Source organism: Periplaneta americana, chromosome 7, assembly GCF_040183065.1.
Source record: "Periplaneta americana isolate PAMFEO1 chromosome 7, P.americana_PAMFEO1_priV1, whole genome shotgun sequence".
NCBI classification, from domain to species: Eukaryota; Metazoa; Arthropoda; class Insecta; order Blattodea; family Blattidae; genus Periplaneta; species Periplaneta americana.
Window position 1 is genome coordinate 22,981,318 of NC_091123.1, and position 14,755 is coordinate 22,996,072.

The window sequence follows — 14,755 nt, forward strand, 5'->3', positions numbered from 1 at the left end:
GGTTTATCACGTATTCGTCTAGGAATGGAACCTGTCTCTGTCGGGACAAAGGCAGGATGGCCCACTTGTCAGTGTCGGGTTCACGAACGCCACCCAGGCCACATATCATCGCAAACATAGCAAAGGCTTGGGACTCCAAGTAATGGGGTTTATCACGTATTCGTCTAGGAATGGAACCTGTCTCTGTCGGGACAAAGGCAGGATGGTCCACTTGTCAGTGTCGGGTTCACGAACGCCACCCAGGCCACATATAATCGCATACATAGCAAAGGCTTGGGACTCCAAGTCATGGGGTTTATCACGCATTCGTCTAGGAATGGAACCTGTTTCTGCCGGGACAAAGGCAGGATGGCCCACTTGTCAGTGTCGGGTTCACGAACGCCACCCAGGCCACATATAATCGCATACATAGCAAAGGCTTGGGACTCCAAGTCATGAGGTTTATCACGTATTCGTCTAGGAATGGAACCTATCTCTGTCAAGGCAAAGGCAGGATGGTCCACTTGTCAGTGTCGGGTTCACGAACGCCTCCCTGGCCACATGTTGGACTGGAACAATAATCGCATATATAGGAAAGGCTTGTGATTCCAGGTCATGGGGTTTATCACGCATTTAGAAATGGGACCTGTCTCTGCCGAGGCAAAGGCAGGATTGTCCACTTGTTAGTGTCACGTTCACGAACTCCTCCCATGCCGCCTGTCGGACTGGAACAATCATCGCATATATAGGAAAGGCTTGGGACTCCGGATCATGGGGTTTATCACGTATTCGTCTAGGAATAATACCTGTCTCTGTCGGGGCAAAGGCAGGATGGCCCACTTGTCAGTGTCGGGTTCACGAACGCCACCCAGGCCGCCTGTCGGACTTGAACAACCATCGCATATATAGGGCACACAGTTAGGTAAAAGAAAGTCTAAGTGTAAGGTTCCATTCCGGGTCCGCCCTCGAAAAGGCAAGCCAAAATGTGGACAGAAATCAAAGTATCAGGGTAGATAAGAGACTCTCTTCATATTACACACCGCCTGGAAATTGACTAAGGTTCGTTATGCATAAAATAAATAGCATCGCAATTAAGTTATCATCAAAATTCTGTATACAGTTTCGTTGGACAATCTTATCGTATTAAATTACCTACTCCTTTCGCTTGAAGCTAGTAACATATAAATGACATTGAAGTTCCAAGAACATGATATACAATTTATTAAAATATCCCTGTCTTCGTGTATCCTGAAGCTGACGATAAGAGCAGGTTAATATTTTAACAAAGTACACACTCTAGATTTGAGTAATGCATTTTATCTGACAAAAGACGATTAGATAACAGTTTTATGTGTATGAAACATCGAGTTGGAACGACAGTCTATGCCAGTCTTATTTTGTAGGCTAACAAATTGACAGACATCGAAGTTAATCTCCCGATTGTATATTGGTAATCCCTAAAACCATCAATTTATTATCTTCTAAATCCCAATATTATATTCCCAACATTCTTCTTTTTCTGGGCGTTTTCACATATTCCACACGGCTACCCACATCTACCCTCATGTTTTCCGGCTGAGAGCAATAAATTCGGCCAGTTTACGCTACTTAACGGACAGATTGCTTGCCTGTTCCGGAACATGGCTCATAAGTAGAGCTAGGATTCGTAAGTAATAAAAGCTAATATTTTTAGTCGGTATAGTTTATAAACATGCAAGCCATACCCAACTCCTTATACTTGCCATTCTTGTCATTCTGTACTTCCATTAGTTAGCGCTAAGGGTCTTTAATCCTCTTAACCACCACTTACAAAACAGTGGGAATTTAAAAGCTGCATTGTCTAGTCCTTGTGACTTTTCTTGCATTTCGAGTCTTGTCAACCAGGCTTAAAACCTTCTTAACCTGCATCACATCGACTCAACTATACTCGGCGTCATTCTTAACTCTTACTACATATAAATCCTAGCTCTACTCTTAAGTGATTACCCAAAGAGTGTGGTGATGAAGGTATATAAGTATGTATGTGTATTTATTCACACTGCAAATGGGTATATACCCGGTGGCAGTGGTAACTAATTACACTCAATAATGACAATAATAAACACAACTAATAAACAATAATTAATAATAATAATAATAATAATAAAATAATAATAACAAGGAGCATCCTAAATTAAATGAAGCATGGTCACTTAAAATAACATAAAGTAAATCTAATTTGTATCTTAACCCTAAGTTCGAACTAAGACCCACGAGTGTGACAGGTTCATACCTGCACAAGTACCTTTCGGCACTACACTTATTTCGCTGTCAACTCACTCACTGCACTGATTCTACCTGATTTCACTAACACTTCTAACCATTTCACTGTTCAAATACTTTGCACAGCCACTTCACTGACACAAACACACTTCACTTACACAATAGACTTCATTGACACTACACACTTCACTGACACAACACACTTCCTCACTGACAGAACACTTCAAATAACAAGATATCAATTACACCCTTTAAGTAGTGTGTATAATATACTACCGTCTATCAATAAAGTCCTTAATCCTATTTTTAAGATGCGGGTGTCATCTTTATGCCTCTAGACAGGCACAAACAGTAACGTACCGTACATATATGGTATACCTAGTGATTCAACACGTTGTGCATTAACTGAAAGAACTTACAGAGGGGTCGAAATATAAAATTTTTCGACTAGGAACCTGTGTTCTCCAAAATAATCCTCAGTTAGTACAAGCCCTAATATGAGAACCTACACTGCGGATGTATTCATACTTTACACCTTACCTTCTGCCACCACGTTTAAATGGGAAGATTTATAACTTTTGCAACAAGTTGTTTCAGAGTTGTTAGAAAATGTGTTACTTATCGCGCGTGAACAGATGTGGATGCACCGGCACATTTTACTCTTGCTGTACAAGACTTTCTAAACCTAGCATATCCAGGGTTACGGATCGGAAGAGGAGGTCCGATTGAATGGCCGATCCGCTGCTCTGATTTGATGCCTCTTTATGCCTTTCTCTGGGGGCATATCAAAAGCCTCGTTTACGAGACACTAGTGGAAGATCCAGAAACACTTTCAGCCAGAATATTTGCAGCATCTGATGTGGTTCGGAGAAGCCTGGAGTATTTGAGAGTGTGTCAGACTTTCCTTCGACTATGCAATCAATGCCTGCATTGAATGAGGTGGTCGTCAGTTCCAACAACTATTGGCGTAATACAAAATTAATTGGCTGAAGGAAAATCTCGGAAAAAATCCCAAGCAGGTAACTTGTCCCAACCAGGATTTGAACCTGGGCCCGCTCGTTTCACAGTCAGACATTCTAACTTTTATTCCACAGCGCTGGACTTTCACAGACTTATACTGACTCTGGTTTACTTCATAGACCATGAGTTCTTCGTATTATAAAATTGCCATATTCCAACTGTCTTGTAACCTTCTTCATTTTGAGCACAATGGTTTGAATCACTCTGTATGTATAGAAACATACTTAATGCATATCGACGGGCCAGTTTAAAAGGGAAACAATTCAAAATGCGAAATTTTAAGATAACTGCATTTTATAGTTTCATATTGCAGTGAAAAATCGGTTAAACGAGCGTTGAGTGACTTCTTTTCCTATTGCAGATATGCATCTTCAGCCGTCTTACATGTCGTACCAACATACAGTAACTTATGAGATATTACGAACGTTTCACGCTAGTTTGCAATGTTCCAGCGGGGTACAAATTTAGCCATTTTCATACTTCAGGGAAGTGTGTAGGGGTAAGAAAATGGAGTGTTATGACAGGTTAGGTTAGTTTAGACTTTTATTATGTCTTACGTACTTATCTCTTGACAGGTTAGGTTACGGTAGTTTAAGGTTTTGTTATGCCTTGTATAGGCAAATCTGTGACAGGTTAGGTTAGGTTAGTTTAGGATTTTAGTGACAGGTTAGGTTAGTTTAGGCTTTTATTATGCTTTGCATATACAAAACTGTGACAGGTTAGGATAGTTTAGGCTTTTGTTATGCCTTGTATAGGCGAATCTGTGACAAGTTATGTTAGGTTAGGTTAGTTTAGGATTTGTGTTAGGTTAGGTAAGGTTAGTTTAGGATTTTATTATCGTCAAGATGAAGGTGAAAGCGATTGAGTGTGGCGCTCTTGAACAGATAGTGATTTTTTGTTTTCTATGTTGGCAGTTCAAATCAGTCGGTGCCTATTCCAAATTCGGCTGAAGTCACTCAACGCTCCAATTAACATAATGCTAATTGGAACTTATATTATATAAGAAACATCATTAACAGAATTTGGAGTAATTTCAATGAACCTTGGATTTTTCACAGCAACATGAAGCTTTAAAATGCAATAATTATTTTAAAAATTTGCATTTTGAGTTGTTTTCTTTTGAACTGGTCCGTCCATATATTATGTCCTGAGTTGTTATAGAAAATACTGCATACTTATTTAACCATTTTTTGAACCATAAAAGCCACTCGGATTTAGGGGAAGGGATATGGCGAAACTGAGTCAATGAGAAATATCAGGTCCACCGAAATATTCGAAGAGGGCCTGCCCCATACTTAAGGACTTTAAATATTATTCTGAAGTGAAACATGCTATCCCTTGAATTGTGATGGTCTATCAGGATCATGAATCGCACGCAGCAAGTCGTTCACATGTTAAGGACGGTGGAATCGTGGGACGCCGAGGATAGCGAGCTCGGGTGACATCAGCAGCCAAGTGTGGGAGGAGGGAGGTCAAGCTCACACGTCGTGACCCGACTGTTTACCAGAAACTGTGTCTGACAGATATTACAGATCCAATCGCGGGTAATGGAGCGTTAATAATGGACAATGCCACGAGAAGACAGCCTTAAACTCCCTGAACCACTTCCATAATGCGGCTCCCAGCGAGCAAGAAATAGAGGCTTACAAGAAGGCGACGCCAAAAACTACAACATTCAAGCAAGTGCATCAAGTACAATGCAATTTAAATTGCACTTTATTTTCTCATACGCAATAAAAAGGTTGTGACCACCTCTGTGGTGTAGGGGTCAGCATGCTGGTCTCTTACGCAGAGGGCCTGGGTTCGATTCCTGGTGGGTTGAATTTCCTGGTTGAGGTTTTTCAGGGTTTTCCCTCAACCGTAAGGAAATTCGGGCCACAACATCCCTGAATATCACCGACCTCATTCATCACCGAACTCATATTCATAACAAATCAGTAATAACCTACATAGGCCTATACAGTCGCCATCTACACTATCTACCAAAAAGTAATTGGGCATTGTTTTTGCCCCTTTAGAACCTCGTGGTACCACCTCTTGTTGCTATAACAGCAGCCACCCTGTCAGGCATGCTCTCCACTAGTTTGTGTAGGATATCCACTGGAATGCGTCGCCATTTCTCTTGCAACATGGCACTCAGTTGGACAATGGAAGTTGGGCGAATTTCCCGAAACCTCAATCGCCGGTCCAATTCATCTCAAAGGTGCTCAATGTGATTGAGATCAGGACTCTGTGCAGGCCAGTCCAACCGGTGAACATTATTGCCTGCATACCACTGCATAGTAGCCACCGAAACACGGCATCTAACACGTAAAATCCTGGGTGCCCAATTACTTTTTGGTAGATAGTGTAGTTCACAACAATAGAACCAGTCTCAACAATAGTACACAGGCCTTCGGATTTCACGCAGAAGATTAACTCGCGATATGGCCAGAGATGTTAAAGCGAGTATAAATAACAGCGAGAGAGAAAAAAGAAGGTTGTATTATTATTATTATTATTATTATTATTATTATTATTATTATTATTATTATTGGATTCGATTTCCGCTTGGGGTGATTAGCTGATTGGGTTTTTTTCCGAGGTTTTTCCCAACCTTAAGGCGAATGTCAGGTAATCTGTGGCGAATACTTGGCCAAATATCATCTCGCTATCACCAACCCCATCGACGCTGAATAACCCAGTAGTTGATATAGCGTCGTTAAATAACCAACTAAAAAAAATGTGTGTACATTATTTTTTAGTTTCTGAATATCATCTACCTCACACGTGGACTTGGTGTTATATGGTTAAATGCAGAATGGTTTTATTATGCGTACTTCGTACAGATGAATGGATAAAATTTATTGTTAACATTTCGTTGAAATTTGGACAGAAAAGTCTTCGTGCAGATTAAACTAAGCTTTCGATGAGACCTGCGTGGCATGGTTAAACGCCCCCACTAAATGTGACACGAAATGTTTCCGTATTCAAGGCGAGTCCATTAACAGATGACTCATTCTTCAACATTCATACACGCAATACAAATTAACATACAAATCGCTTCTTTGCAAAACCGAATAGCCTTATTTGTTTTGTAGTTTTTCATTAGAGTCACAGTATATTCCCCGCGATACGTTGTTATTGCTGTAGATTTTTGTAAACTTTCCAATTTAAATAATATATATTGGTTTCACTATCCCAATTAATTATATTATTAAAAGAACCTTGTAGCTTACATATTTCAGGATACCGCTTTTTGCTTGTATCGCTATACTTCAGAATACCGCATAAGTACTTATAGCTTATAGACTCTACAAAGACTTTAAAATAAGCGTACGTATGTTTTTTATGGTTTTCTACAGGGATAAATAAATACATAACATAAAAAATGTTCCTTGCACCAAAAATAAATAAATCAATAATCCAATAACGCGATATTCTAAAGTCATTTAATATACAATATGCTAAAGTTAACTTAATAGCTATTATGATATAATGACAGTATGTACATTACGTTTTCTGCCGAACTCCTACGCCTAGACTTCACCGATTCATTCATTTATGGTGAACTGATTTCTTATATCCATGGTTATGTTCTGTCACTGTTGCGTAAATCTTATGTATCAATGTATTTGATTGTTGCGTTTGTCTAAGCCACACACACACACTCAATGTTTATAATACTGTGTTTCTAATTTGTGGATATTTCTTTCACCTACTTCAATAATAAATAATTCACCACATTCTATTTTCCTACGTTACAACTCATTTCTTTATGTAAAAATTACTTTGTATCAGTTCGAAATTAAAATTAAACCTCCAGCATGCTGAGATTACACATATCAAGTAAAAATGAATACTAGTCTGGCATGGCGAATTATTATTGATACTGAGAAATAATGTCACGTGATGTAAACACATCTTTCCATTACAAATTGTTTTCATTGTTTGTGTTTTATTGGCTAATATGAAGTGCGATGGATTTGAGCAACCTTATAATGCTACAAAAAAGTTATTATTATTATTATTATTATTATTATTATTATTATTATTATTATTATTATTATTACTACTACAATTTCGGACAAAATAGTTGAAAAATAATGATAAAGAGCAGGTAGATTTGAGAATAGAGAATAAAATAAATACTATAAATTATATAAGGAAGGGAATATGTAAAATTTAATAGGAAAGCGAGAAATGGAAGGGAGGCAATCTAGGTATGAGAGAGAGAATAGAATAGGATAGATAGAGAAGAATAGATAGTAATTCATTTAAAACAGAAGCATAGAAAGTAATCAGAAAACACTTGGCAAATGAATATATTAATAGAAAAGGGTGGGATGTATTAAAGGGATGGTGGATCGAAAAGAAGAAAATATGATGGTCCACCATAACTATGAATGGTAAAGTTGGCTGACAAATATATCATATAATAATAATAATAATAATTATTATTATTATTATTAGTATTATTATTATTATTATTATTATTATTATTATTATTATTATTATTATTATTATTATTATTATTATTACAACAGAGGAATCAACTGTTTCTGATTTTCCATCATTATTACGGATTTTTCACCACTATTACGGCTTTACGGCCAAAGGGAAAATTGTTACGGAAAGCAAAGCTATTATGCCAAAAAGGTATATAGAGGCTTCCGAAAAGTCGAGACAAAATGTGTACCGGTACAGTAATAAATTACCGATTGAGAATGAGTTTATTAAGCACAGAGAAGTTGTAGAAATTTCAAATGTTTCATATTCATCTCTTGAATAATTTGGTTAATGAAAAGGAATTTGTAGCTTACAATTTTCTGAATCTCGTACATTATAAATGGATCTAGAATGGCCATTTATTGTAGAATCTTGATTCACGTCTACCTGACAATTCTGTAAGTGTGCAAGTGTGTATATGCCAAGGCAAAGGCTAACTGTCACAAGAAGGTTACCACATGGCGTCTCATTTGATAAAGCACCTGACTGCAAAGCATAAGGCTGTGGGTTTGATCCTGACCTGAATGCTTTCCTTTCACTTCATCTATGTATTCAATTTTACCAATATCAGTTACATCATAGATAAACGTAAATTGCAAGTAACCATTACTCAGTTAATTAACATTGATATAAAGATGGAAATGATTGGAGAAACAACTCTGAAGCGGTTCACCTTTGTATGATACTATAATGAGATTTATAAAGTGAAACTTAAGTTGCTTCCAGTTCTCATTCTACGTACTATGTGCCTTAAGAATCATGAGACATTATTGTCGCGACGCTGTTATTCCCGGCGTGACTCCTCCTCTTTGCTTACGTCTTAGGAAGTCAAGGCTCTATAAAGTCTAGGTAGATGGTATCGTTCGCCATTTTTGTTCTTTCGTTGCAGAGCTACCAGACGAAGGATCTACACACCGTTAAACATTATCATGTCGTAGCTTCTATGATAATAAATCAAACGCACTGTAATTCAGCAAATAATTGAGCGGCAAATAACGTCCTCGTGTGCTTTCTGCGAACGCCAACGAAAGAGCCAAAATGGCGGGCGATTATATTATAGTATTTATCCAGCCTTAGGAAATGCTTAACATCTTCATCAGCGAATCACAAGACGCACACGTTTAAATGTAGCCGACCTGCAACGTGAGTGGCTGCCGGAAATTAGACCGACGGGACTAATAGTATAGAGTAGGCCTATAGATACTTTTATATTGTTGTACTTCTGTCACGAATACATGCTACGTATTGGTATAAGATTATGTACCAATAGGTTATTCTCCAGTTCTCGTGACGGATCCAACATATAGGGTAGGTAGGTCCCTTAATGATCGAACCAATACATAGGTCCGAATTATATTATATTTCTACATCCATGACATGGTGCAGAAACCGTGGCTATCTTGAATCACAGTCGACTGCATTATTGAATAATATTGATTTATGTTTGTTTCAGATTTGCAGTGTCAGACACGGCATACAGGTCGCTGACAGAAGAAAACAGAGGACAATGTATACTTATTTCAGGTTTGTGCTTGTTTCGGCTCCATTAATATTACGACACGGTGAAACAAATACGTACTGGTATCCTTTCCGAGACAATCTTAATATTGAGTTTCAAGATTTTTATAAGCTTCTATAAATAAAACGAATACTTTTTGATCTAATGACAACATAATTTAGCAAGGTGAAACATAGATACTAATATTCACAGAAGAGGAATACAGATTTTGGTTTTGAACATTTTGTAAGTAGGCTAATACTAAAATGGTAGGCTACTTTGTAATGCATTAGTATTTCCAGTCGTTCCAATTTGATGGGACATCTCCCGTTCTATTATTGAATCTCTTGCATCTCACTTTCAGTCGTTGGAGGACACAAAATGCTCACCTGTTCATCTTGTGATTGGCTTTTGACTACTATTCTTGAAGCTTTACTTGTAGTGTCTTAGGGCCATATTCATAGACATTCTTAGCGCGGGCTTCCGGTGGATGATCAGCGAACTAACGTTTTTCGTATTCATAAACCAGTGTTAGCGATGTGATAAGGTATGAATCCTGTACAAGTAATCAGACGATAGTCGGGGCTAGTTTAGCACGCTCGTAGCGCGGGCTGGCGAAATGTCTATGAATAGCACCCTTAAGGGCGAGCTAATATATTTTTCAGAATATTGTATATATATATATATATATATATATATATAATTTAGAAATATGGTTTTAGTTCAGAAACCGTGTGTTTAGTAAGTTGTTTCTACTGTTGTTTAACAGAGTTACACTTATTTTCACAGAATAGTTTCTCGGAAATTGTTTCATTCCTATTATTTAAAATTAGTACCGGTATTGTGAGTATAGATATTTTTTATTTAAAGAATATAATATTATATATTTAAGCAATTTGTAACTGAAAGTATAGTAGAACCCTGCTTGTACAAAATTCCGGATAATCCGAACATGCAAAGAGAGAGAGAGAGAGAGAGAGAGAGAGAAGAGAAAGGACAAAATTTTGAACTGAAGCTCAATCAATTTAATGCTACAGTATTTAGAAACTCAAAATGTATAATACACAGATATACAGTACAACTTATGTTATCACTGGTGAATGACTTTGAAACTGAACAAAGCAGTGGACAGTGAAGGGTGGGAAAGGGATAAAGCCTGGTTATCCTGCTTCCATTACTGTCCCCTGCTTAATCTGAAATTTCGATAAGCCGGCCCAATTAGTTCGGACTAGCGGAGTTCTATTGTTTTTGTTGTTCTCTAATGGCCGCAATTTGGGATCATTTAACCCATTTTGCTTCTAGCTTCCCAATAAAGTTGAGAAAAGTTTTTATTTTGTTGTGCTTCCTTGTTTCAATGCAGTGTATGTGAATAGGTGTTCTCTTCCCATAGATGAACCTAGTAAGTTGCGTAAGGGGCGTTCTTCAGTATTCTAGCGGGGTTCTACTGTTACTCAATTTTGCAAACATATAAACTGTAGTACGTGAATTCAGTTTTTGCAAAGCACTTTTTACCACAAAAAATCACTAATTAGGTATTCTGTCTTCGTACGCAGCATCAGTAAGACAAGCAGTCTTATAACAGACTTCATATTGTTGCTGTTGAAAGTGAACAATTTTTAAAAGTGAATTTTAAGTTTTCCTGTCATTAGTTTAGTTAAGTCTTTAATTACTGAAAAGTTAACAGAACTGTTAGAAAGTAATCAAACTTTAGCAATAAATGCATTGACAAAAAACTGTGCTTTTATTGGAAATATTAAAATATAATCCGGATTTAAACATAATACCTACTTACTTACAAATGGCATTTAAGGAACCCGTAGGTTCATTGCTGCCCTCACATAAGCCCGCCATAGGTCCCTATCCTGTGCAAGATTAATCCAGTCTCTATCATCATATCCCATCTCCCTCAAATCCATTTTAATATTATCCTCCCATCTACGTCTCGGCCTCCCCAAAGGTCTTTTTCCCTCCGGCCTCACAACTAACACTCTATATGCATTTCTGGATTCGCCCATAAGTGCTACATGTCCTTACCATCTCAAACGTCTGGATTTAATGTTCCTAATTATGTCAGGTGAAGAATACAATGCGTGCAGTTCTGTGTTGTGTAACTTTCTCCATTCTCCTGTAACTTCATCTCTCTTAGCCCCAAATATTTTCCTAAGAATCTTATTCTCAAACACCCTTAATCTCTGTTCCTCTCTCAAAGTGAGAGTCCAAGTTTCACAACCATACAGAACACAGAAACATAATGCTATTTTTATTTATATTAGTATATACTGTCGGTGTGTAAGATAAATAAATGGAAGGAGAGACTGTAAAAAGACAAGTACTGCATCTACTTTGGATTATGCTGCAGAATCTGTTAGGATATGTTTCTTATCTATAGTAAATCTATCTTGAGACTGATTCGAGGATTTGCAGTTCTGGAATTTCATGTGCAGTATGCGCTTGATTGTTGATTTTAAGACAAATTGCTTCTGTTATTTAGGTTAAAAATTTTAGTGCAGAACAATGCCTCCTCCTTGGAAAGAGTTAGTTTACAAGTATAGTTCTGTGTCCATTATTCAGAAATTTAAAATATGAGCCGTTCAGAGCAAAAGTGGTGTAAGTCAAAATTGGATAATGAGATTTAAAGTAAAAATTCTGTAAAATCCAGCGCAAAGTAGCAATTAATATGTCGTTCTTGCTATCCACTGACTACTAATAGTTTAAATAAAGTGAATATTAATTGCTACTTTGCGCTGTATTTTACAGAATGTTTACTTCAACCCTCATTACCCATTCTTGACTTACACCACTTCTGCTCTGAACGGTTCATATGGTAACTGCACAATCCATAATAAAATTGTATAAATATGTGTTAATGTTTATGCAGGAGAATCTGGTTCAGGGAAGACAGAAGCCTCGAAGAAAGTTCTGCAGTTCATAGCAGCCGCCACAGGCCATGGCTCACAGGTGGAGTCCGTGAAGGACAAACTTCTGCAGTCCAATCCGGTATTGGAAGCCTTTGGCAATGCAAAAACCAACCGCAATGACAACTCCAGTCGCTTCGGCAAATATATGGACATTTCGTTTGATCCCTTGGTAAATATAAATACAAGTAATGCAGAGTTGTTCCGTATGTAATACAAGGTTAACATCTCTTCTCTACAACCTCTTCAACCATGATGAATGCAGTTGTTGTATTTTAAGAGCACATAATAACATAATTGTATGCCATGTAAACATGTGGTCACAAAATCTCTTCCTTATATTTATTTTTCAGACTGAACCTCTGCTGTTATTATGACTGTTCTTTACAAGAATCTATATTAATTTTATTAAATTTAGACTACAACAAAATTAATTCTGTTGTAGTGTTATTAGTACAAGACCTTCTTGCATTCCATATAGATTCCACAAGGTAATCCTTCCATACTTCTGTGAGTTACAGTAAACAGCTGAGTGTTGTGCAAATCAAGATTTCAGGTATAACTCCCTGTAAAGTTGATTTGAATAATTTCGAGGGAAAAATTGTTCTAGGGCCGGGCATCGAACCCGGGACCTTTGGTTTAACGTACCAACGCTCTACCAACTGAGCTACCCGGGAACTCTACCCGACACCGATCCAATTTTTCCCTCTATATCCACAGACCTCAAAGTGGGCTGACAACCGTCAAGCAACCAACTTCGAGTGCACACTAACTCCGTGTGATTTAAATTGTGATTTTCTGTTAACGAACAGTGACGTGTATTATGCAAATCAAGATTTCAGGTATAACTCCCTGTAAAGTTGATTTGAATAATTTCGAGGGAAAAATTGTTCTAGGGCCGGGCATCGAACCCGGGACCTTTGGTTTAACGTACCAACCAACGCTCTACCAACTGAGCTACCCGGGAACTCTACCCAACACCGATCCAAGAATGTTGTTTTTGGCTTTTGAAGTACCGGTACATTAGAGATGATCATTTTTGGCTACTGGTACTAGAAATATATGCTACCTATACACAAACAATTTTTCAAGAATCTAGGGTCTGGAATGGGGTCCACCTGGCCTCATGACTGGAAAAATTGGGTAGCTATGATAGGTGAGAAATCCCGATAATCATTATGACGCTACGTGTGGACGGGTGGACACAGGGACGCAACATTAACAAAATAATTGGATGCGCGTCTTTATGACACTAGTCTTCATCGGGCCTAAAGAAAAGCAAATTAATAACACCTGTGAGGTCTTTTTTTATATTATTTTTATTTGTAAACAGATGAATTCATTTAATGGTTTCTGAATTATCCAGCAATTCGATAGTTCAACATAATTTATTTATTCAATAGCTTTTATTTCAAGAATAGCTGCAACATATAGACTCCCTTTCATCTGCAAGGAGTGGAGACCAATGGTCAAAAACATCGATTGCTTTTGTAGCTTATCATTTTAACATTTCCCTCCCTTTCCATATGAAAGAAATCTTCCTTGCATTTGCTCCTTAAATTGATTGTTTTATTATAATAACTACGTTTACCGATATTTGTTATTTATAATTCATAATTCGTATACGCCTAGAAGATTTTCATTCCTCTTCTTGATTCCCAATATAGAACACAGGTTATTTTAGTGCAATTCAAGACTCTGAAGATTTGGGAAGGTTCTGTTCATGAATGGCATCATCACTAAATATGGAGGTTATTGTTCAATGTGCTACTATTGTTTGTTCTTTATACAATTTTGTTCTTTCTACTTCAGGGTAGTCCAATAGGAGGAAATATTCTGAACTACTTGCTTGAGAAGTCACGAGTTATCCACCAAAATCCAAGAGAACGCAATTTCCACATCTTCTATCAATTGCTGGCAGGTGCAGAAGATGAAATGCTTGCAAAGCTACAGCTCAAGAGGAATCTGGACACTTATTACTACTTTACCCATGGGGTAAGTTTAAAAACAATGTAATACAATAAACTAATTAATTATATTTAAATATAAAATAAGGCCTAATATAATGGTTTGTTTCTAATGACAGTTTCATTTCGTTAATTGTCAATGAATCTTCATGTTGCTATTGTACTTGCATTTCAGTTGTGGTCTTCCCACTTATCTTTTCCTTAATCTCCCTTTGCACGGAACCTAGGTTGCCAACCCTCCCATATTTCTCGGGATTTTCAGTATTTGGCCTCAGTTTTTAACAATTTCGCGGCTCTCATATTTTTCTTCCCTTCGAGAGCATTTTCCTCCTTTATTTTTTAATCATGTAGTAAGTTAATTTATTATAAAACATATTATCTTGATCTTTGATCTTGTGCCTTCTACCGAAATATTGCCAATTTATAAGTTATAATTTATCTTAATTCTTACAATTTTTATGGGTCATGAAAACAAGGAGAAAAACTATAATGCTAGACAAAATTGTCTCAAAATACATTTGATTTAAGCCTGACTGCCAAAGATTGGAATAAAATCGTCTTTTATAGTCCCGTCGCTCTAGTTTCCGGCAGCCAATCGCGTTGCAGGTTGGCTACATTTAAACATG

General features: G+C 37.3%; 1 protein-coding gene across 4 annotated transcripts in view; it reads left to right on the forward strand.

Annotated features, from left to right (window-relative positions):
* Positions 1-14,755, forward strand: part of Myo61F (Myosin 61F) — a 321,197-nt gene that overhangs the window by 276,007 nt on the left and 30,435 nt on the right. For all 4 annotated transcript variants that reach the window (XM_069830414.1, XM_069830415.1, XM_069830413.1 and 1 more), the window contains exons 4-6: positions 9,203-9,273; positions 12,126-12,334; positions 13,975-14,157. In XM_069830414.1, coding sequence (XP_069686515.1) covers positions 9,203-9,273; positions 12,126-12,334; positions 13,975-14,157 — 463 coding nt within the window. The remainder of the gene's footprint in view (positions 1-9,202; positions 9,274-12,125; positions 12,335-13,974; positions 14,158-14,755) is intronic.